This window comes from Scyliorhinus torazame, chromosome 16 (genome assembly GCF_047496885.1).
Source record: "Scyliorhinus torazame isolate Kashiwa2021f chromosome 16, sScyTor2.1, whole genome shotgun sequence".
Taxonomy (NCBI): Eukaryota; Metazoa; Chordata; class Chondrichthyes; order Carcharhiniformes; family Scyliorhinidae; genus Scyliorhinus; species Scyliorhinus torazame.
Genome location: NC_092722.1, coordinates 67,976,612 through 68,000,947, shown reverse-complemented (window position 1 = coordinate 68,000,947; position 24,336 = coordinate 67,976,612). Strand labels below are relative to the sequence as shown.

Below are 24,336 nucleotides of genomic sequence, written 5' to 3'. Positions count from 1 at the left end.
GCGCCTCGTTTGCAGAGAATTCTGCTCAAAGTCCGGAGGTATGGGGTGGGATTCTCCCCTACCCCGCGGGGCGGGGGGTCCTGGCGCCGAGGAGTGGAACAAACCACTCCGGCGTCGGGCCGCCAAAAGCTGCGGAATCCTCCGCACCTTCAGGGGCTAGGCCGGCGTCGGAGTGGTTTGCGCCGCGCCTGCCGCCGGAGAAGGGGCTTGGCGCCACGCCAACTGGCGCCGAAGGGCCTCCGCGAGTTGGCGCATGCGCGGGAGCGCCAGCGTCATCCCAGTGCATGCGCGGGAGGGTTCATCTCCGCATCAGCCATCGCGGAGGACCACAGCGGCTGATGCAGAGGAATAGAGTGCCCCCAAGGCACAGGCCCGCCGGCGGATCGGTGGGACAACCTCAGCAACGGCTGGCAGAAAGGGCAATTCCCTCAATTCTACAACGTCAAGGACGACCTGACACTGATCGATGCCACCCTGCTCAAGCTGGACAGGATAGTAATCCCGCTATGTCTCCAGAGCATGGTGCAGTGGCAGATCCATGAGGGACAGCTGGGCGTAGAAAAGTGCAGATGCAGGGCCCAGCAAGCTGTCTACTGGCCCGGCATCAACCTATGGTCCTGAACTGTGAAACCTGTCAGAGGTTCCAACCAGCGCAGAGCAAGGAGACGCTCCAACCTCATGACCTAGAGACCTCTCCGTGGTCCAAGGTTGGCATTGACCTATTCCACGCGAATGGTCGCGACTGTATCTGAATCATCGATTACTATTCGAACTATCCTGAGGTGCTGAAGCTGCCAGGCCTCACCTCACGGACCATCTTCAAAGCGTGTAAAGAGACATTCACACGGCATGGCATCCCAAACACCGTTATGAGTGACAATGGCCCGTGCTTCCACAGTCGGGAATGGTCCACGTTTGCCAAGAGCTACAATTTCAGGCATGTCACCTCCAGTCCGCACTATCCGCAGCCCAATGGCAAAGTCGAAAAAGGGGTGCACTTCGTTAAGCAGCTCATCCGCAAGACCTCGGACTCCGCTTCCGACATACACCTTGCACTACTTACTGGGCGACTCCCTTGTCCACTGGCATCTTGCCAGCTCAACTGCTGATGAACAGGGACCTGTGGACGATGCTTCCAGCCATACACCTGCCCAACCTTGAACACCTTCCGGTGCTGCAGAAGATGCAGCAGCTTCACGATAGCCAGAAGCAGGGCTATGACGCACATGCCACCGATCTGGGCGTGCTATCCCCAGCAGACACGGTCAGGATCAAGATACCGGGTGGTGGGTGGTCTGCTCCGGCTGTCGTTGTTCGACAGGCCGCGCCCAGATCCTATGTCATACGTCTGGTTGATGGCTCCATTGTGCGAAGGAATCGAAGGGCACTGCGAAAAGTTGCTTACCCACAACCACTGTCCCCTCCATTTCCACATGTCGAATTGCCATCTCCAGGCACCTCGAGCCACGAGGCCACCAGTCGTGCCTCCCACTCGCCAATCAAGACACCGTCATCCCCTCCACCACCTCTCCGGCGGTCGGCGAGGATCAGACGCAAGCCTCAGAGACTGGACTTATGAGCGTTTGTTTTGTTTGTTCTGTTCTGTATTCCTCAGTCAGTCACATTAGACAGACACATTCACATGTGTATATACATCGACAAAAAAAAAGGGAGATGTCATGAAATGCAAACATGCAACCAATGAACGCTCCGAATAGGACACAACCAATGGGCAGTCAGGACATCAGAGGTGGCATCACCACAAGAGGGCATGACATAAACACTAGAAAAGGGATGAGGCACTCACACCCTGCCTCTTTCCACAGACAGACATCTGGAGAGTTAGACAGGGTTGATCAGCAGCATCACACCCCAGCACGTGGCTTCGGGCAAGCTGGTACAGTTAGACTGAGTTACTACAGTTCGATTAGCAGAGAGTCAAACCCATTTGAGAACTGTGTTAATAGTTCAATAAACACGTTGAACTCATTTCAGAGTCTGGAGCATCCTTTAGTTAAGACTGCATCAAGTAGCAGCCTATGTTGTCCGAAGCAGCATAACACAAAATATATCAGGGATGATGCTGAGCCTTGTGGGTCAGAAGATACATAAGAAGATACAGAAGAGAGATGAAGGTTCGAGAAGATGGTGAGGCATGAGAGCAAGAGAGAGCAGTTGTGTAGTTGAGAGTTCTGCAGTTCGAGATAGCATAGTTTAACACAGTAATCTTCTACTTTAGGAAGGTGAACGAATCATAGTAAGTAGTGTAAATAAATCTCCAGTTTTGTTTGTTAACAAAGCTTGTTATTCTTTGTTGAGCACAACGTGTCCAAGCCATCCAGGTAAAGCAAAACAGAGAACAACACACACATCATGCTTCGATCAATCCCAGTATTTCAGCTCCATGAGTGTCCTCCTGCTCCAGTTTGTATAAATCTATCACAGTTGCCTTCTAGATTCCCCTTAAATTATTTACTTCAACTATCCCCTCTGGTACCATGGGCGGGATTCTCTCAGCCCGGGGCCGGGCCGGAGAATCCCCGCAACCAGCGTGAATTGTGCCACGCCACCCCGACGCCGGCACGCGATTCTCCGCAGAGCGGAGAATCGGTGCCATTGGCGCCTGCGTGGTTGGCGCGGCGCCGGTCGGGGGCCGCTCCACGCGGCCGGCCTGCCGATTCTGGGTCCGGGATGGGCCGAGCGGCCGTCGTAAAAACGCCAAATCCCGCCAGCGCCGTCCACACCTGCTCTCAGTCGGCGGGACCTTGGCGTTGAAGGGTCCGGGGCAGCCTGTGAGGGGGGTACGACCCCGGGGGGGCCTCAGATGTGGCCTGGCCCACGATCGGGGCCCACCGATCGGTGGCTGGCCTCTCCATCTGGGGGCCTTGTTTCTTCCGCACCGGCCCCTGTAGTCCTGCGCCAAGTTGCGTCGGGGTCGATGCGTTGAAGGAAGCCATTGCGCATGCGCGCGTTGGTGCCGATGCCACTGCGCATGCGTGGATCCTGCCGCGCCCATTTGATGCCGGGATCAGCAGCTGGAGCAGCATGAACCGCTCCAGTGCCGTGCTGGACCCCTGTAGGGGCCAGAATTGCTAATCCTGAGGCCTTGTTGACACTGTCGAGAAACGCTTTAATTGCTGTTATGTGCCCCTCCCCCACTCCAAAGCCACTTGTTGGGGAAGGATATAAACCAGCCATCAAAATCTATCCACCATTCTCAATTTTTTGAACAGATTAGGGACAGTTTCCATTCTCTTCCACTTTGTGGGAAGTAATACTACCTGGTCTGTCCATTCAATTTCTAACGCTGCTATCACTGTCAATACAAAGTTGAGCAAAGTGCTGCAGAGCATTTATAGCACTGAAACAGGCCATTCAGCCCAACAGATTCCCACCAGTGCTTCAATGCACTCTGACTTCATCCTACCCGTCTCCATTTATTCCCTTCTCCTTCCTGTGCCTAATTAGATTTCCCAAACATTTTTCATAGAATCATAGAATCCCTACAGTGCAGGAGAAGGCCATTTAGCCCATCGAGTCTGCACCAACCCTCCGAAAGAGCCTTCCTCCCTAGGCCCACTCGCCTGCACTATCCCGTATCCTCACCTAACCTACAGATCTTTGGACACTAAGGGGCAATTTAGCATAGCCAGTCCACCTAACCTGCACATGAACCCAGGTCCCTGGAGCTCTGAGGCAGCAATGCTAACCACTGTGCCACATTTAAAAAAATAAATTTAGAGTACACAATTATTTTTTTTCCAATTGAGGGGCAATTTTAGCGTGGCCAATCCACCTAACCTGCACATCTTTAGGATGTGGGGGGGGCGGGGGTGAGACCTATGCAGACACGGGGAGAATGTGCAAACTCCACACAGACAGTGATCCGGGGCCGGGATCAAACCAGGGTCCTTGGTGCCGTGATGCAGCAGTGCTAACCACTGTGTCACCTTTGCACCCCACTGTGCCACCATTTATGCCATCTGTCTCAACTACTCTTAATGGTAGTAAGCTAAGTGATAATAAGTAATGCAGCCGGGAAGTCATGCTAAGCTTCGACTTCCAAATCTGGACATTGGCATGGGGGTGAGTGCCAAAGCCCACTTTCTGCAGGGCATTTCCCACAGAAGCTGAGGAGATGTCGGCTGGCCAGAGCTGACAAATGGAGGTGGGTGAAGAGCGGAATCCTTGGGGTGCGGAGCAAGAATCCCCGAGGAGAGGGAGAGGGCAGCACGGAGAAGAAGCAGGAGCTCTTGAATAGGGAAGTGCAGCATGGGAGGAGCAAGAGGCACAAGGAGAGCAGCCAAAGCCTCTGTCGGCATCTGGAGAACTGGTGTGGAGAACTGTGGCAGTCATCAAGGAGAATCATCTGGATAGAGCAGACCTCCCCCCGAGTTGAGAAGCCCCGAGGTGAGGACGATATCCTTCATGGTCTGAATCGCAAAGCAATCTGGGTATGCTATCAACCGGAAGGAGGCTGGATAGATTTGAAACATCACGTGACCCTTTGGCTGAAGCACATAGAGACACCGATGGGAAGCAAGGCCCTCAACGGGAGTGAGCCGGCGATATTCCTGATGGCACATCTGTTTAGCAAAGACCACAGGGAAATAATTATGTTCAGATGTTCGGTTGATCTCTGAGGTCCTGACATGGGTGTCAACTGCAGCAGAAATATAATGGGTCTAAACAGACCGAAGGAGTGGTCTTGGAGATGAATATAACAGGAGAGGGGCTGGCGATTAGTCAGCTCCTCCTAGAAGCAGATACAAGTGTGCTTCTATTTCTTCTCATCCCCTTTTCAGTCTCAGCAAGATGTGCTTTTTATCCCACGATATGGCCTTAAACTATTTGGGTCTGGAATGCACAACCCGGAAATGTGGTGGAGGCAGGTTAAACTGAGGCATTCAAGAGGGCAAAAGATGATTATTTGAATAGAAACAATGTGCTGGGTTACAGGGAACAGACAGGAAAACGGCACTCAGTCATAATGCTCAGTTGGCGAGCCAGTGTAGACACAATGGGCCAAATGGTCCCCTACCGTGCGGTAACAATTTTGTGATTCGGTGACTGAATGAAATTTGAAAAGCACTAAATTTGCAAATCATTTTATACCTGTGCCCTCTTGCTCTTCATCCTTTGACGAGCAGGAAAAGTTTCTCCCTAGCTACTTTTACCAGCCCCCTCATGATTTTGAACACCTCTACCAAATCTCCTTTTAGCCTTCTCCTTTCCCGAACAGTCCCAACCTCTCCAATCTGGTTTAGCACAGTGGGCTAAACAGCTGGCTTGTAATACAGAACAATGCCAGCAGCGCAAGTCCAATTCCCGTACCAGCCTCCCCGAACCGGCGCTGGAATGTGGCGACTAGGGGCTTTTCACAGTAACTTCATTGTAGCCTACTTGTGACAATAAGCGATTATTATTATTCATGACTGTCTCATCCCGGGAACCATTCTTGTAAACCTCGTCTGCACTCGCTCCAATGTGTTCACATCATTCCTGAAATGCGGTGCACAGAACTGTACACAATATTCCAGCTGTGGACTAACTAATATCTTATTGACGTTCAGCGTAACCTCCTCGCTCTTGTACTCTGTGCCCCTGTTAAAACTGACAATATTATATGTTTTATTAACTGCTCTTTCCACCTGTCCTGCCACCTTCAGTGATTTATGCACACATGCACCCAGGTCCCTCTGCTTCTGCACACCTGGAATTTTACCCCTTATTTTATATTGTCTCTCCATGTTCTTCCTACCAAAATGCATCATCTCACACTTCTCCGCAGTGAACTTCATCTTCCATGAGCTTTAACTTTACTCACAAGTGCAGCACTGTATCAAATGCTTTTTGTAAGTCCACGTAAAACACATCAACAAAATTACCCTCATCAACTCTTGCTGTTGTCTCTTCAAAAAACTTTAGCCAGTTAGTTAAACATGATTTCCCCTTTAGAAATCCATACAGATGCTTCATAATCAACTCACACTTTTCCATGAGACTACTAATTCTATCCTGAAAATTGTTTCTGGAAGCTTGCCCACTACTGATGTTACTGGCCGGTCTGTAATTGCCAAGTTTATTCTTCCAATCTTTTTTGAAAAAAGGGCGTAATGTTGGCAATTCTCTGATCATCTGGCATCTCCGTTGAGTCTAGTGAGGACTCCCAGTGCTCTTGTAATTTCCACTCTCGCTTCCTTCAAAATCCTTGGATGCATCTCATCTGGTCCCGATGCCATGTCCTCCTTTTATCACCCTTTCACTATTCATTTGCTGATAGAAAGACTTCGGAATTCCTCGCTATGTTGGCTGCCAGTTATTACTCATAATCCCTCTTTGCTTCTCTAATGTTCTTTCTCACTTCCCCTCTGAACCTTCTGTGTTCCTCTCAGTTCTCAATTGTATTTTCTACCTGACGCCCTGTCACAAACACACATTTTCTTCTTTATCTCAATGTCTTTTTTCACCAAGAGAGCTCTGGGTTTGATTGTCCTCTCTTTCTTTTAGAGGGAATATACTTTGATTGTCCCTGAATCATTTCTTTCTTGAAAGTAGCCCGTTGTTCAGCTGAAGATTTCCCTGCCAACCTTTCGTTCTAGTCTAACTGGCCCAGCTCCGTTCTTGCCCCATTGAAGTCGGCTCTCCTTCAGTTAATTAATCTTACTTTGGATCGTCCATTGTCCTTTTCTACCATCAACCTAAATCTTATGACACAATGATCACTGTCTCCCAATTATCCCCCCACTGATACTTAATCTACTTGGTCCACCTCATTTCCAAGGACCAGGTCCAGCAGTGCATTCTTCCTTGTTGAACTGGACATGAGCTACTGTGGAAAATTCTCCTGAACACAATCTAGGAACTTTTGTCATTCCCTGTAACTGTGTTGTTGCCAGTAGGGATGTTGAGGTTGATGAGATCTACTACTCTACTTCTTCAATAAAAGTTACGCCTTCCTGTTCAGGCTTTTCGACAGCAATGAATGACAATGAGCCGACTGTTATTTTTTGTTTTCCTTGATCATATTCAGTTGTGGCGTCAAATCTCAGGGACTGGTTTAGCACAGGAGGGGCTGGTTTAGCACATGACTAAATCGCTGGCTTTGAAAGCAGACCAAGGCAGGCCAGCAGCACGGTTCAATTCCCGTACCAGCCTCCCCGAACAGGCGGCGGAATGTGGCGACTTGGGACTTTTCACAGTAACTTCATTTGAAGTCGACTTGTGACAATAAGCGATTTTCATTTCATTTCATAAGTCTTAGCGGAAATTCCATCTGCCTCCTTAACCATCTGATCTACCTACTCTGCCACCTTCAAGGATCTGTGGATATGCACTCCAATGTCCCTCTGATCTTCAGTACTTTCCAGAGATTTATCACTCATCACTTGTTAACCCTCCCTAAGTGCATTACCTCACACTTTTCCGGGTTGAATTCCATTTGCCACTGCTTTGCCCATCTGACCAGTCCATTAATATCCTCTTGCAGTCTACGACTATCCTCCTCACTATTTACCACCCGACCAATGTTTGTGCCATCAGCCAACTTCTTGATCATACCCCCAATTTCCCAATGTGTGAAGCTTTGAAAGTGACTCTTTGTGACCTTTCTGAACGTTTTTCACTTTTAGAAGTACACATTTGCAGCCATATAGCCAAGATCGTAAATCAGTCATGACGGCCACACCAGGGTGGCCCAGAGGCCATTGGAACCCTAGGTGACTGGGCACAAGGCAGGGCAGTGCCAGGGTAATAGTACTGCCAGGCTGGCCCAGAATACCAAGGGGACTGCCAGGGGGTGGGGCGTGAGATGGGTTATGGCCACCGAAGGGGTGCATGGAGAGTTGGGGGGGCCATGAAATTGGGGGTGGGGGGTGGGCACCTGTAAAGGTAGGGGTGGCTAAAAGGGTGGGGGCTGAAATGAGGGGTTGTTGGTGACCCATAGCCGGGTATTGCTCACTTGGGGGGTGGGGGCCCTGATGGGATGGAAGGCGGGTCACCTCATTGCGTGGGGGAGATCTGGCGGTGACCCGGATAATTGACCCTCTGGAGCCAAGGGTTGGGGCTGTTGCCCATGTCTGTGAGTCCATGATGTCCATGGTGGTGGGGGAGGGGGACCTTCAACTTAACCTTGAGATTGGTTGGCCCGTCAAAATGATATCCGGATCTCAGAGGAGCTGGTCTTTCTGGCGTCTTTAGTTCCCCACTCCAAAAATATTCAAAGTGTGGGAGAAATCACGGGAGTCTGCATGTTCTCCCCGTGTCTGCGTGGGTTTCCTCCGGGTGCTCCGGTTTCCTCCCACAGTCCAAAGGCGTGCAGGTTAGGTGGATTGGCCATGCTAAATTGCCCGTAGTGTCCAAAAAAGGTTAGGAGGGTTACTGGGTTACGGGGATAGGGTGGAAGTGAGGGCTTAATGTGGGTAGGTGCAGACACAATGGGCCGAATGGCCTCCTTCTGCACTGTATATTCTATGTAATTAAAAAAATTAAATCAGTGGGAATCTCCCCAAGCTCCAGAAAAATGACTAAGTTGCGTGGATTGGGATGGGAATCGCAATGCAACAACTGGCGGGATTCTCACCCGTTTTCCACCCAAAATGACAGTTCTTTTGCTCTCATTTACTTTGTTTTTCTCTCTATGGATGCTCACCTTTTAAGCTTGTTCAGCATTTCTTGATTCACTTCTCATCAACACTGAATTGCATTTAGAACTCAGAGGTTACGCTCAACTGATGAAATACAGGAAATAGTATGACTATTTTCTTTGAAAAATCACACAAAATAACGATGCGGATAGATAGGTACCTGCACCAATGACCTGTTCAATCTTCACAGTGGATATGTCAATCTCTTTGGCAAATTCTCGAACAGCTTCATTGGGATCTTCATAGGTAAATGGATCAATATAGATCTTCATCCCAGGCGTCACTGCAAAGAGAAAATTCACCTGTGAGAATGTTGTGAGGTGCACAATAAGATATTGCAGCTGCCAGGAACTCTGTTATAATTGAAAGGTTGCTGTGCTAAAATATATTTAATGTCAGAACAGTTCCAAACCTTGTGAATAAATCTACAGAGCATAAAATATCAAATCAAAATGTACATAGTCAAGTCACAATTAAATTCTAGAAAGGCCAATGTGTGTTATGAGATGTGCATTGCGAAGGTTTTAAAATCTGAATGGGTGTTGGAAGGACATATTGATTGATTGATTTGATTTATTGTCACATGTACCGAAGTACAGTGAAAAGTATTTTTTTGTGGACAAGGGAATGTACACAATACGTACATAGTAGACAAAAAGAAAGAATAATCGACAGAGAACATTGACAAATGATACAACGACAAACAGCGATTGGTTACAGTGTGGAACAAGGGGCCAAACAAAGCAAATACATGAGCAAGAGCAGCATAGGGCGTTGTGAATAATGTCTTACAGGGAACAGATGAGTCCGAGGGGGAGTCGTTGAGGAGTCTAGTAGCTGTGGGGAAGAAGCTGTTCCAATGTCTGGATGTGCGGGTCTTCAGACTTGTATATCTTCTGCCTGATGGAAGGGTCTGGAAGAAGGCAAAGCCTGGGTTGGAGGGGTCTCTGACAATGCTGTCTGCCTTCCTGAGGCAACGGGAGGTGTAGACAGAATCAATGTGCAGGTGGCAAGCTTGTGTGTTAGAAAAGCATTAGGGAACTTGATCTTCATAAATAGAGACATTCAGTACAGAAAGCATGGACATTATGCTGAGCCCTGTGATGATCCATGTGCTTCAGAAATATATTTCTTGAGGAAAAGCCTGCATTTTCTTTTTGTGCAATATCTCCTTTAAGGCCAGGGTGAACGAGGGAGTATTCTGAACGAGGTTTCCTAATTATTATATCGTTAGGTTCCCAGAAATACCCATGTGACCTCAGGTTGCCATGGAGATGAACAGCAAAGAAGTTCAATGGGGTTGGGTCAGCCTGTATTTTGTGTCTGGCATTTCAGAAGATGGTGAGAATTCAGGGGCGTCATTCTCCGACCCCCCGCCGGGTCGGAGAATGGCCGTTGGCCGCCGTGAATCCCGCCCCCGCCGAAGTCTCCGGTACCGGAGATTGGGCGGGGGCGGGAATCGGGCCGCGCCGGTTGGCGGGACCCCCCGTTTAATTCTCCGGCCCGGATGGGCCGGAGTCCCGCCCAGAAATTGCCTGTCCCGCCGGCGTAAATCAAACCTGGTATTTACCGGCGGGACCAGGCGGCGTGGGCGGGCTCCGGGGTCCTGGGGGGGCGCGCGGGGCGCTCTGACCCCGGGGGGTGCCCCCACGGTGGCCTGGCCCGCGATCGGGGCCCACCGATCCGCGGGCGGGCCTGTGCCGTGGGGGCACTCTTTCCCTTCCGCCTCCGCTACGGCCTCCACCATGGCGGAGGCGGAAGAGACTCTCTCCACTGCGCATGCGCGGGAAACTTTCAGCGGCCGCTGACGCTCCCGCGCATGCGCCGGAAAACTGTCAGCGGCCGCTGACGCTCCCGCGCATGCGCCGCATTTCCGCGCCAGCTGGCGGGGCGGAAATCCCTCCGGCGTCGGCCTAGCCCCTCAATGTTGGGGCTCGGCCGCCAAAGATGCGTAGCATTACGCAACTTTTGGCCGGCGCGATGCCCGTCTGATTGGCGCCGTCTTTGGCGCCAGTCAGCGGACATCGCGCCGTTGGGGGAGAATTTCGCCCCAGGTTAGAGGAATCAAGCAAGATTTTCTCTGGATAGAACAATTCTATGTTTGGCAGATTTTCAGCAGATCCTTGTGGTGAAGCAGGTCTCTGAGAATACAGCAGAGGTTATGTTAATGTGTATTATTCAATTGGAGAAATAGGGAGAGCTGAAGGCAGAAAGGACAATGGATTGTGAGTTGGGCAAGATTCATGGCTGCTGTTTTAGGATTGCCAAATCAATGAAAGGGCGCAGAGAAGAGAGTCTCTGGGGATTTGTGCCATTGACACTGCTGTGATCAAAGTGCGAGGTTCGTAAATGTGGACTTTGTCTGTGCTGCCTAGGTCTAAGAACGTCAGATGGAATACAACTGCTGGTGAATGTGATTTAAAATGATTGGGAAAAGTGAGAGATCCTACATAGTGGAGGCCAAGTTAGAAAAACTGAGATTGCACGTGATATCTGTGCTGGAAGTGATGCAAGTGCTCTAGACTATCTTAGTTACATGTCCATTTAAAGGGAAATCTACCTTTTTGTTTGAAATATCCTTCACCTGTTAATTATGTTTGAATTGGGTTGATTTTAGTTGGTTTGGTACAGTAGATGTTTTAAAAAGTGAAATCTTTCACTTTCTCTTTATGTTGTAGGGATTCTTATGGAGGGGGCGGGGGGGGGGGGAAGGGGTTGGTGCAGCAGAGATTTAAAGTTTTGTGCAAAAGTTGCAGGGGGAATGTGAGTTGGAACTTTACACAGTGAGTGGCGATGACCTGGAACACCACAAGGGTGATTAATAATTTCTCTTTTGTCCATATTTGGGCCAAGGTAGCAATTAAGTTTGGAGCCAAGTGGTCCTGAACTGGGCATTATTGAGTCCATTGGGTGAGGAAGTGCCGCTTGAATTATGAATGACACACTTCATCACCTTGTTGATGTTTGAGAGCGGACGAATGGGGCAGTAATTGATTGCACTGTTCTGGGGCGGGATTCTCTGACCTCCCGGCAGGTCGGAGAATCGCCGGGGGGCGGCGTAAATCCCGCCCGGCTGCCCGGGGATATTCTCCGGCCCCCAGAAATCCCGTTGACGTGAATCGCGCCGCCACCTCAGAGAGTGTCGAGGACCGGCGCGATGCAATGGGCCCCGGTGAAGCCCGAATTCTCCGGGCCGGATGGGCCAAAGTCCCAGTGGTCACGCCGGCGTAAATCAAACCATCTATTTAATGGCATCAGCCAGTCGTGCTGGTTGACGCCGGCCAGCGCGGAGGTAGGGGTCGGCGTGGGGCGGCTGCCGGAGAAGTGACGGCACGGCCGCAGGTGGTGGTGGGGGGGGGTCGCAGGAGCCGTTGGCGTGTGCGTGCCGGGGGAGAGGAGCGGGGGGGGGTGGAGCTAGGGGGGGAGGAGCTGGGGGCGGGGAGGTGTTGGCTGGGGGGAGGAGCTGGGGAGGGGGAGGAGCTGGGGAGGGGGAGGAGCTGGGGGAGGAGCTGGGGGAGGGGCTGGGGGAGGAGCTGGGGAGGGACAGGAGGGGGACTGGGAGAGGGAATGGGGGAGGTGCTGGGGGAGGCGGAGGGACTTGGGGCAGGGGCTGGTGGGAGGGGGAGGGGCTGGGGAGGGGCTAGGGGAGGAGGGGCTGGGCGAAGGGGGTGGGTTGGGGGGATGGGGAGGAGGGGGGCTGGCGAGTAGAGGGGGGCTAGAGAGGGGAGGGGGGGCTGGCGAGGATAGTGGGGCTGGGAGGAGAGGGGGTGGGCTGGGAGGAGAGGGGGGGCTGGCGAGGAGGAGGACTGGGGGAGGAGAGGGGTGGCTGGCGAGGTGAGGGGGCTGGTGAGGAGAGGGGGGGCTGGGGCAGGGGGGGGTGCTGGGAGGAGAGGGGGTGTCCGGGGAGGAGAGGGGGGGCTGTTGGGGAGGGTGCGTGATGGAGAGGGTACCTGCCGGGGAGGAGAGGAGGTGGCCGGGAGGGCAAGTGATGGAGAGGGTGCGTGCCGGGGAGGAGAGGCGGGGGGTGGGGGGTTTGGGGACGGTGCGTGCTGGGGGGGGGGGTTTGGGGACGGTGCGTGCTGGGGAGGGAGGGGTTGTCCACCTGGCCATGTGCCAGCTGGCAACAATCACGACCATGCAGCCCATGGCACCTGGCTGCGGGGTGGGGTATGGGCGATGATGACACGTCGTCTATCCTCCCACCCCCAACCCCCCACCCCAAACCCATACCCCAAACCCCTGCAGGCCGTTATGTTTGGTCATCACCCAGCGATGTTGGCCGCTGTGGCGGGAGCCGCACTTCTGCATGTTGCCCTGGGAGAGCTGGAGCAGGAGAGTGCCAGGGAGGTGGCGGAGGCTGCCGCAGAGGAGCGTGCCTGGGAGGCAGGTGGCAGCGCCCAAGCTGGAGGGCCGCCCGCATGGCAGGACGAGGAGGAGGAGGAGGTGGTGGTGGTGGTGCCATGGCGACGGAGGCGCCCAGTAAGGCCCCGTGAGTACCGGGGCACCGCTTGTCGTACCAGGACCTCACGGACCGGGCATGCAGGTGGGGACTCCGGATGAGGTGAGTGTCTCTGCGATGGTGGGGGGTGTAGGAGATAGCAGTGGCGTAATGGCGAGCTCCTCATCCGACTCGAAGTCCGGGGTCCCCTGGGGTGGTGATTCCTCTCCATCCGTCCCGTGTGTGGGTGTCGTGTGAGTCAGTGTCCTGGGCGTGGGTGTCCTGTGTGTCAGTGTCCTGGGCGTCGGTGTCCTGTGTGTCAGGGTCCTGTGTGTCGGTGTCCTGTGCGTCAGTGTCCTGGGTCAGCTGCGAAGGGGGCCTGTTGCTGTGGCTGCCCTCCTCGTCGCTGGGTGTGGCCCGCCATGTCGCCGCACTCGCACTAGATGTGGGCGGCGTCCGCCTGGTGTCTGTCCCTGGCTCGTGGCCACCCTGGAACGTCCTGGGGGCGCCGTCCGCCTGGTGCTCCGGGTCTGTCCCTGACTCGTGGCCGCCCTGGAACGTCCTGGGGGAGTTGTATGCCTGATGGGCCGGCTCTGTCCCCCCTTCCCCCATATCCCCCCTCCCCCATATCTCCCATATCCCCTCCCCCATATCCCCCCTTCACCTATATCCCCCTATGGGGGAAGGGGGATATGGGGGAAGAATGGATATGGGGAAGGGGGATATGGAGGAAGGGGGGATATGGGAGAAGGGGGAATAGGATGAAGGGGGATATGGGGAAGGGGATATGGGGGAAGGGGAGATATGGAGGGATATGATGGAAGAGGATATGGGGGAGGGGGATATGGGGGAAGGGGGGATATGGGGAAGGGGGATATGGGGAAGGGGGGTATGGGGGCAGGGGGGATATGAGGAATGGGGATGGGGGAAGGGGGAAAGGGGGCAGGCAGTGGGGGGTCTCACTTGGCGCTGTGCGGCGGGCGGCCATTTTGCCGGGTCTCTGGGGTGGGGGGTGAGAGGCCATTTTTGGTGCAGTGACGCCGCGCGCATCCGGGACGGGCGACCCCGTCGCGAATGGCGTCACGCCGCTACTAGCCCATTCCCGACCGGAGAATTTGCGACGGTTCGGGGGGTCCGATGCTGGAGTGATTTGCGCCGTTTATGGCGCCGGGTTCGGGCCACCATGCCGATTCACGGAGAATCCTGCCCTGTATGTTTGCCTTTGCCTGATATCGTTCAAACCCTTTGGGTCGCAAACTGTTATCAATCTCAGATTTGAAATTAACTGTTAATCAAGCATCAATTGCGCAGTGTGGAAGGTAGTTTCAAACTTCCATCACTCTTTGTTTGCAGAAGCATTTCAGACTTTCACCCCTAAATGATCAAGCCTGGATTTTTAAAGTTATTCACCCATTTCCTAAACTCCCAACCAATGAAAATGGCTTCGCTCCGACTGAAAATCTTCACTCAAGTTACCTTGACCTCCAGGGATATCCAATTTCTTAGTGCAGTACGTGCTGGAGCCAATTGGAGAGCAGGATGTCCTAGATCTGATAATGTGCAATGCGACGGGATTAAGTAGTGACCTCACATTAAAAGCGCCCTAGGTTTTGTTTTAGTCATTCATGGGATGTGGGCTTTGCTGGCTTGGACAGCATTTATTACCTATTCCTAATTGCCCTTGAGAATGTGGTGGTGAGCTGGCTTCGAGAACCTTGCAGTCCATGTGGTGTAGGTACACCCACAGTGCTATTCAAGAGGGAGTTCCAAGACTTTGACCCAGTGATAGTGAAGGAACGGCGATATATTTCCAAGTCAGGATGGTGAGTTGCTTGAGGGGGAACTTCCAGGTGGTGGTGTCCCTATGTATCTGCTGCCCTTGTCCTTCTAGATGTCAGTGGTCATGGGTTTGCAAGGTGCTGCCTAAGGAGCCTTGGTGTATTCCTGCAGTGCATTTTGTAGATGGTACACACGGCAGCCGCTGTTCGTCGGTGGTGGAGGAATTGAATGTTTCAATCAAGCGGGTTGCTTTGTCCTGAATGGTGTTGAACCTCCTGAGTGTTGTTGGAGCTGCATTCATCCAGGCAAGTGGAGTGTATTCCATCAGTCTCCTGATCTGTGCTTTGTCGATGTTACTTGTCAGTTGTCAGCCCAAGCCTGGGTATTGTCCAGGTCTTGCTGCATTTGGACATGGCTGATTTAGTGCCTGAGGAGTTGTTAATAGTACTGAACATTGTGCACTCATCAGCGAATATCCCCATTTCTGACCTCATGATGGAAGGAAGGTCATTGATGAAGTAGCTGAAGATGGTTGGGCTTAGGACACTACCCTGAGGAACTCCTGAAGTGATGTCCCGGACTTAAATGATTGATATCCAACAACCATGCCAATCTTCTTTTGTGCCAGGTATGACCCCAACCAACGGAGGGTTTTCTTCTGACTCTCACTGACTCCAGTTTCGCTCGGGCACCTTGATGCCACATGTCACATGTAGCCTTGATATCAAGGTCAGTCACTCTCTCCTCACCTCTGGCATTCAGCTCTTTTGTCCATATTTGAACCAAGGCTGTAATGAGGTCTGGAGCTGAGTGGCCCTGATGGAGCCCATACTGAACGTCAGTGAGCAGGTTATTGCTGAGCATGGCCCTCCCGCCTTGGAGATCATAGCCTGGGAAAGTTAAATGAAAAAGACAGAGATTTTTTGCGTATTGCTGCTACCAAGGGCTTTGTGTAATGAACACCTTCTTTCAGAATGAATCCAAGATGTATGGCACCAGCTGAATCTGATCATAAGACGTGACTCTTTGAACAGAATTCTCAACACACACAGCTGTCACAGCGCTGGCTGTGATACAGATTAATCCCTGGTGTGTGCCAGGGTGACGTTGCAATTGCTGATGCCTTTCTATTTAAAGCAGGGAGGGTTTACTTGTATCAGTGGCAGCCATACTGATTATCCAGATAAAAAACAGGTGCTCGCAGGCATTCCCACAGAGTGTCTCCGCTTCAAGACACCATCTACAGTCCCGCACTCTCAATTATTGGAAGCAGGAGCAGAAACTGATTCCAGGCTCACATCACTGCGATGGAACCTCCCAAGGGGTCCAGGTGTGAGAAAAATACAAGAAGACTCTGAATTCACTAAAAAACTCTCATAATAAGGTCTAACAGAGTGTTACGCAGTGTGCCAATGAAAGTGGTTACAACTCAGCCAAAATATCTTTATACCCTTCAACATCTTGATACTCGGGTTGGCGCGGCTGTCCTATGAGGAGAGATTGGTTCGACTGGGCTGTATTTACTTGAGTTTAGATGGATGAGAGGAGATTTGATGCAGGGAGGATGTTTTCCCTGGTTGGGGAATCGAGAACCAGGGGACACAGTCTTAGGATATGGGGTAGACCAATTAGGACTGAGAGGAGGAGAAATTACTTCACACAAAGGGTGGTGAACCGATGGAATTCGCCACCACTGACGGCTGTGGAGGCCAAGTCACTGAATGTATTCAAAAAAGGGAGACATTTCTTTTTTTAGATTTTAACGGCAAGAAGGGATATGGGGAGAAAGTAGGGATAAGGCTTTGAGATAGAAGATCAGCCATGATCATATCGAATGTGGAGCAGGCTCGAAGGGCCGAATGGCGTACTCCTTTTGTCAGGGAATCTTAAGGGCATGTATGAAGGAGTCGTAAAGGCAACAGGCCCATCAACAAAGAAAGCGGTTCCACTGTAAACAAGACGTGGGAGGTTATAAATAGTTGGAGAGGTGGTTGACCATGGCCTTGGATTGTAGTTTAGGGAGAACACTGTCACTGAGGAAACTTGAAATGCTTTTGAAAGTCTGACTGTCACAGCATTGAACCCACAGTGGAGGAGCTTAGAAAAACTATAGACTCCTTGTCATGGGCAACGCTCCATGTGTTGGTGCGATACCACCCTCAACTCATCAAACACGAGAAACCGGCATCCCTGCAGCACCTGCATGAACGTCTCTGTCTCCACTGAAAGCAGAGGCAGTGCCCAGGGTATGTGTCACCTTATAGAAAAACAAGGGCGACCGCAGCAACTGCAACAACGATCAAGGCAGCTTCCTGCTAAGCATCATGGGAAAGGTATTTGCCCGTATCACACCTGTCAGGCAACAGATCCTGGCTGAATGCATCAATCCCAAATTCCAGGGTGGTTTCAGAACTGGAAGATCTACAATTGAAGTGGCCTTCACAGTCCACCAGCTGCAAGAGAAATGCTATGAATAAAGGTGAACACTCTTGTCCTCATCGATCTCACCCGGGAATTGGATCATGTGAGCTGAGGTGGTCTGTTTAAGCTGCTGGAGAAAATGTGCTGCCCACCGAAAATGTTCAATGTGATCTTCTGTTTCCATAAGAGCATGATTGGTAAGGGAAGATCTGACAGGGAAACATCAGAATCCTCTGAGATCCGCAGTGGGGCCAAACAAGGTAGAGTTCTGGGACTGACCCTCTGTGACATATTCTTCTCTTTGCTGTTGCCATATGACTTCAGGTCGCCTCCAGACGGTGTGTACCTGCATAACAGAACCGACAGAAAGCTGTTCAGCTTTGTTCACCTGTGATCCAAGACTAAGTTGTGCCAAGTCCCAATCAGAGAGTTGCCCTGTGCTGATGATGCTGCACCAACATTCCATACTGGGAACACTTTCAGCAGCAAAGGGACAGACTCTCTCATGCCTGTAAAGTGTTTAGTTTGACCAGGAGCATCAGGAAGACAAATGTCATGGTCCATGATATTGCCATATTGCCATCTGTCAGCATTGACAATGTGACCCTGGAGGTTGTTGAAAGCTTTACATATCTCTGCTCCACAATCACCAGCAATCTGTCACTGATGCTGAAACCAACACACACGTTGTAGAAGTTGCAGCTGTTTTGAAAAAGCTGTGTGAGAGAGTGTGGAACAACAACAACCTGACCGAGGACACCAAGCTGTAAGTCCATGTTATGAGATGTGAACTACAAATGCAAGGCAAAGAAAAGATTGAATAATTTCCACCTATCCTGTCTCAGACGCATCTTCGGCATCTCTTGGTAGGGCAAGGACACTAACTCAGAGGTTCTGAATCATGTTAATTCCATCAGAATACATTCATTGCGAAACCAACAATGCCTCTGCTGGCTCAGCCACATTCACCAGATGGTTGACGGGCATTTACCCAAAGGCTATCTGTACCGTAAACCAGCCACTGGGCCACAACCCCCTGGGCATTCATACCTCCGCTACAGGGGCACCTGCACTGAAATATGAAGATGGTTGACACTGACATTGAAAACTGGAAGACACTCACGGAGGCTGACCGTTTTGAAGAAGCGAGCAGAAAGATAAAGTTCAGCTAGACGAGAAGAGAATCAAAGGAAAACAGAGGCCAGCGAATCGCGCACAATCTGAGCTCACTGTCTCCCCTGCAGCATTTGCGGCAGCGACTGTGAGTGTGGTGGAGGCAGATTCACACAGCGAGTGGTTAGGATCTGGAATGTATTGTCTGTGAGTGTGCTGGAGGCAGATTCACACAGCGAATGGTTAGGATCTGGAATGCACTGTCTGAGGGTGTGGTGGAGGCAGATTCACACAGCGAGTGATTAGGATCTGGAATGTACTGTCTGAGAGTGTGCTGGAGGCAGATTCACACAGCGAGTGATTAGGATCTGGAATGCACTGTCTGAGGGTGTGGTGGAGGCAGATTCACACAGCGAGTGATTAGGATCTGGAATGTATTGTCTGTGAGTGTGGTGGAGGCAGATTCACACAGCGAGTGGTTAGTTTCTGACATATACTGTCTGTGAGTGTGGTAGAGGCAGATTCACACAGTGAGTGGTTAGGATCTGGAATGCACTGTCTGAGGGTGTGGTGGAGACAGATTCACACAGCGAGTGATTAGGATCTGGAATGCACTGTCTGAGGGTGTGGTGGAGACAGATTCACACAGCGAGTGGTTAGGATCTGGAATGCACTGTCTGAGGGTGTGGTGGAGGCAGATTCACACAGCGAGTGATTAGGATCTGGAATGCACTATCTGAGGGTGTGGTGGAGGCAGATTCACACAGCGAGTGATTAGGATCTGGAATGTATTGTCTGTGAGTGTGGTGGAGGCAGATTCACACAGCGAGTGACTAGGTTCTGACATATACTGTCTGTGAGTGTGGTAGAGGCAGATTCACACAGTGAGTGGTTAGGATCTGGAATGCACTGTCTGAGGGTGTGGTGGAGACAGATTCACACAGCGAGTGATTAGGATCTGGAATGCACTGTCTGAGGGTGTGGTGGAGGCAGGTTCACACAGCGAGTGATTAGGATCTGGAATGTATTGTCTGTGAGTGTGGTGGAGGCAGATTCACACAGCGAGTGACTAGGTTCTGACATATACTGTCTGTGAGTGTGGTAGAGGCAGATTCACACAGTGAGTGGTTAGGATCTGGAATGCACTGTCTGAGGGTGTGGTGGAGACAGATTCACACAGCGAGTGATTAGGATCTGGAATGCACTGTCTGAGGGTGTGGTGGAAACAGATTCACACAGCGAGTGGTTAGGATCTGGAATGTATTGTCTGTGAGTGTGGTGGAGGCAGATTCACGCAGCGAGTGACTAGGTTCTGACATATACTGTCTGTGAGTGTGGTGGAGGCAGATTCACACAGTGAGTGATTAGGATCTGGAATGCACTGTCTGAGGGTGTGGTGGAGGCAGATTCACACAGTGAGTGGTTAGGATCTGGAATACACTGTCTGAGTGTGGTGAAGGCAGATGCTTCCCCGCGATGCTCTGTTGCCGAACGGCCAAATTCCCGGCGGCGTGTTTCTAACATGGTCCCACCGTCCATGATCCTTGCGTGGCGGCTGCGGACTCAGTCCGGGGCCGCCACAGTTGGGGGAGGGCCGATTGGCAGGCAGTGGGGGGCTTCATTCGGGACTGGGGCAATGTGTGCGGGCGGTCCGGGGCACGCGAGCGGCCGATGCGAAGCACTATTTTGCCGGTCCAGGTCCGCGAGCTGAGTCTGCCATGGAGGACAGCGCGACCGCCCGCCGTGCGCATGCGTGGCCTCTGACCCGGAAGCGCGGGGGGCCGTATCGGCAACTAGAGCTGCGTGCTCTATGGCGGCTACCTGCTGGGCCCCGGCAAAGCGGGGCATATGTGGCCTTTTGAAGCCAGTTTTTCTGGCGTAAAAGACCACAGTTTTCCCGACAGCGTGGGACATAGTCCCAAAAATGGAAAATCCAGCCCCACATCTATATGTCCGAGGATTCCAAAACCCTCCCTCCTTCACCATCTCTCCAGCCTTGTATTCATCTGCTCTGCTTCTACATTGGTGAACACATATCAGCACGAATAATCTGGGGATTACTGCTTTTTTGGCCCAGATTCCTCGTCTGTTCCATAGCTTCCTAAAATCTGCCGACAGGACATCATCTGAATTTCTACCTGCATTATCGATACCGACATGAAACATGACCACTGGCTGTTTACCCTTCTCCCAGAGTGCTCTGCAGCTTCTCAGTGACATCCTTGACCCGAGCTCCTGCAAAGCAACATAACTATCCCGGATGCAAATATCTGGCCACACAAATGCCTGTCTGAGTCCCGAACTGTAGAATTCCTATCACCATTGTTTTCACACTATGTGTCTTGCCTTTTTCCACAGCCAAGTGCAGGGTGCTGTTTGGCCATTCCCAGAGGAACCAGCAACTTTACCAGTGAATGCCGGTCGGTGTGCGAGATGCACTGAGGGAACTCCTGCAATACCTACATGGTCCTGCTTGGCTGCCTGCCACAGTTTTGTCATTCACTGAACAGTATATAAGGCAGGAATTCTACAACCTCACCCGCGGCTTCTCCAGTCTCGCTGTTTTTTTATAAATGTTTTTATTGAGATTTTGTAGTATACAAAACAAGGCTAAGCATGGACATATATTAGTATAAAGTAAACAAAGCAGACAAAGGATAAAGTAAAATATTTACATACATCGGTCTATTTCTATAATTTACATCAGTCGTCTTGCATTATTTACAATAGTGGTTACGGTTTCCTGTTTTCCGCTCTCCAGTAGTATTTTGATTCTGGCTGGTTCCCCTGTACCACTCCCCCCCCTCCCACTTGCCTTCCTGCGCCCCCCCCCCCCCCCCCACCCCCGGTTGTCTAGCTTGCCTTCTTCCTTCGTGTGTTCTTGCACCCTGCTCCAGTTACGTTGGTGTGATGCTGTGTCTCGTGTTTTTTTGTGGGCATGGTTGGGTTCCATGTCTCCCTGCTCCGCCCCCTCTCTCCACCCTCCTCCCCCCCACTTCCTTGCTATGACTACCCTCTCTTATTCTTTGGCTTATTGGCTGTTGGCTACGAACAGGTCTTGGAACAACCGAGTGAATGACTCCCACGTTTTGTGGAAGCCCTCCTCCGACCTGGATGGCAAATTTAATTTTCTCCATTTGGAGAAGTTCGGACAGGCTGGACAGCCAATCTGCAGCTTTGGGTGGTGCTGTTAACCACCAGCTGAGCAGGGTTCTTTAGCGGGCGATCAGGGAGGCAAAAGCAAGGGCGACGGCCCTCCTCCCCATGAATAAATCTGGCCGTTCTGATACCCTGAAGACTGCCACTCTCGGGCATGGCTCCACCCTCATCCCCACCACCTTGGACATTGCCTCAAAGAAGGCTGTCCAAAACCCAAAAAGTCTGGGGCAGGACCAGAACATGTGGGCGTGGTTGGCACCATTCGCATTTGACCTCCACTTCCAGGAAGAACCTGCTGATTTGGGTTCTGGTTAAGTGGATTCTGTGCACCACTTTTAGCTGCATTAGACTTAGCCTTGCACATGTGGGGGTGGAGTTGGTCCAGTGCAGTGCTTCGCTCCCGAGTCCCCACCCTATTTCAAGCCCCAGGTCCTCCTCCCACTTCTCCCTCACCTTGTCCAGTTGTGTGTTAGCCCCCCCTTTGCAGTTGCCCATACATGTCACCACAATTCCATTTCCCTAGGATGTCCGTCCCCAGTAGGTCCTCCAGCAATCATTGTCGTGGTGGTCGTGGATACGTCCTCATTCTCCTTCGTAGGGAATTTATGATCTGCAAGTACCTTCCCTGCCATCAGCTGGAATTTCTCTGGAATTTCTCGCGTGTTGTCAATCTGTTGTCGATGTAGAAGTCCCTAACTGTCAGCGTCCCCCCGTCCTGTCTCCACCTGTTAAAGGCAACGTCCATTGTCACTGGCGTGAACCTGTGGTTGTTGCAGAGGCTTTGTTGGACATGTTGGTTAGCCTGAAGTGTTGTCACAGCTAGTTCCACGACCAGAGTGTTGCTATCACCACTGGGCTTGTTGAGTATTTATTGGGTGGGGATGGGAGTGACGCCGTGGCGAGGGCTCGGAGGGAGGTCCCTCTGCAGGAGCCCTGCTCCATAAGCACCCACCCGGCTTCTGCTCCTTTGTCCAGCACTTTACCTCTCCACGCTTGCTGCCCAGTGGTCGTATTGCAGATTTGGGAGGGCTAGGCACCCCATGCATATCATTCTATGCAGTACTCTCTTTGGGATCCTTGCATTCCCAGGGAGAGGAACCTGGGCGGTACGTTTATCTTGATCATCTGCACTCTCCCTGCCAGGGGGAGTGGGAGTGTGCTCCAGCTCTGCAGGTCCTGTTTAACTTCCTCCATCAGGCCGGTCAGGTTCCACTTGTCGATCCCTGTCCAGTCATGAATTATTTGGATCCCCAGGAGGCGGAATTTGTAACGGGCCTGTTTAAATGGCAGTCCCTCCAGCTCTGCCCCTCTCCCTTGCGGGTTCACCGGGAAGTTCTTGTTTTTGCTCCGGTTAAGTTGGTAGCCCAACAAGTCCGCCGGGAAACTGTCCGATCCCGGTGCCTTACCCACCTGCATGGAGCTAATACTCTCCATGATTTCTCCCAGTTCTAGCGTTGCTTCCAGTACCCGTTTCCTATCGTCCCCCACGATTTGCATGTCCAGTCCATCAAGGATTCATCCTTAAGTTCTCTGCTGGGGGCTCAGAGGTCTTGAATGCTTTGTTGACCTTTTCTGGCTCCGTTACTGGGTTGCCTTTGCTGTCCCTCAGTGCATCTCGCACTATTTCCCTCGTGGCTGCCTGCCTTTTCAGCTGGTGAGCCAGAAGGTGGCTGACTTTGTCTCCGTGCTCGTACAGGGTCCCGAGTGCCTGGCGGAGCTGGTGAACTGCTTTCCTCGTGGAGAGAAGGTCAAAGTCCATTTGTAGCTTCTTCCTCTCTGCCAGGAGCTCTGTGATCAGGGCCTCAGAGTATCACTGGTCTAATTCCTGTATGGGGTTGACCAGCTGTTGCCCAGCCACCCTCTCTTCCCGATCTCTTTGTGCTTTGTAGGCAATAATTTTCTTCCTGATCGCAGCCTTCAGCGCCTCCCAGAAAGTGGAGGGTGACACCTCCCTGTTCTGGTTGTTAGTAACAAACTCGTCAATAGCCTGTGATATTTTCTCATGGAAGGCCTTGGCGGCCAGGAGGGCCGTGTCGAACCTGCATGTGGGGCGATGGGCATAGTCCGTCTCCAACCTCACATCCATATAGTGTGGAGCGTGGTCGGAGATTACGATCGTGAACTATTCCGTTCTCACTAGCCCTGGACGCACCGATTTTCCCCACTAAAGAGAAGTCAATCTATGTATATACATTGTGTACCTGGGAGAAGAAGGAGAACTCCATCTCCCCTGGGTGGGTGAACTGCCATAGGTCCACGGCCCCCATCTGCTCCATGAATGTGCTGAGTTCTTTCGCCATGTTGGAAGTCTTTCCTGTTTTGGGGTTCGACCTGTCTGTCAGTGGGTCCAGTACACAGTTAAAGTCCCCCCACAACCCCCCTGATTAGTTGGTGCGTGTCTATGCCGGGAATTTCCGCCATGGTCTTCTTTATAAACTCGTGCTGTCCCAGTTGGGAGCATACCCGTTCACCATGATTACCAGTACCCCGTCCAGGATACAGCTGACCATGATGTACCGCTCCCCTTGGGTCCATAACCGTGTTTGTCGCCGTGAACACGTCCTCTTATTTAGTAGTATGGCTATCTCCTTGCCCCTCGACCCATAGCAGGACTGGTAGGTCTGTCCCACCCAGTCCTTCCTTTCCAGCAGTCGGCCCTTCTCCCTCATTACATCTCTTGGATGAAGACTATGTCGCTATGTCGGCTTTCAAACTTTTCACATGGGCGAAGACTCTGGATCTTTTTACTGGGCATTAAGTCCCCTCACATTCCAGGCGACC

At 51.8% G+C, this 24,336-nt stretch overlaps 1 protein-coding gene across 2 annotated transcripts in view; it reads right to left on the bottom strand.

Moving 5' to 3' along the window:
• Positions 1-24,336, bottom strand: part of LOC140392858 (ephrin type-B receptor 2) — a 1,067,684-nt gene that overhangs the window by 158,435 nt on the left and 884,913 nt on the right. For both annotated transcript variants that reach the window (XM_072478598.1, XM_072478599.1), the window contains exon 10: positions 8,806-8,928. In XM_072478598.1, the coding sequence (XP_072334699.1) occupies positions 8,806-8,928 (123 nt within the window). The remainder of the gene's footprint in view (positions 1-8,805; positions 8,929-24,336) is intronic.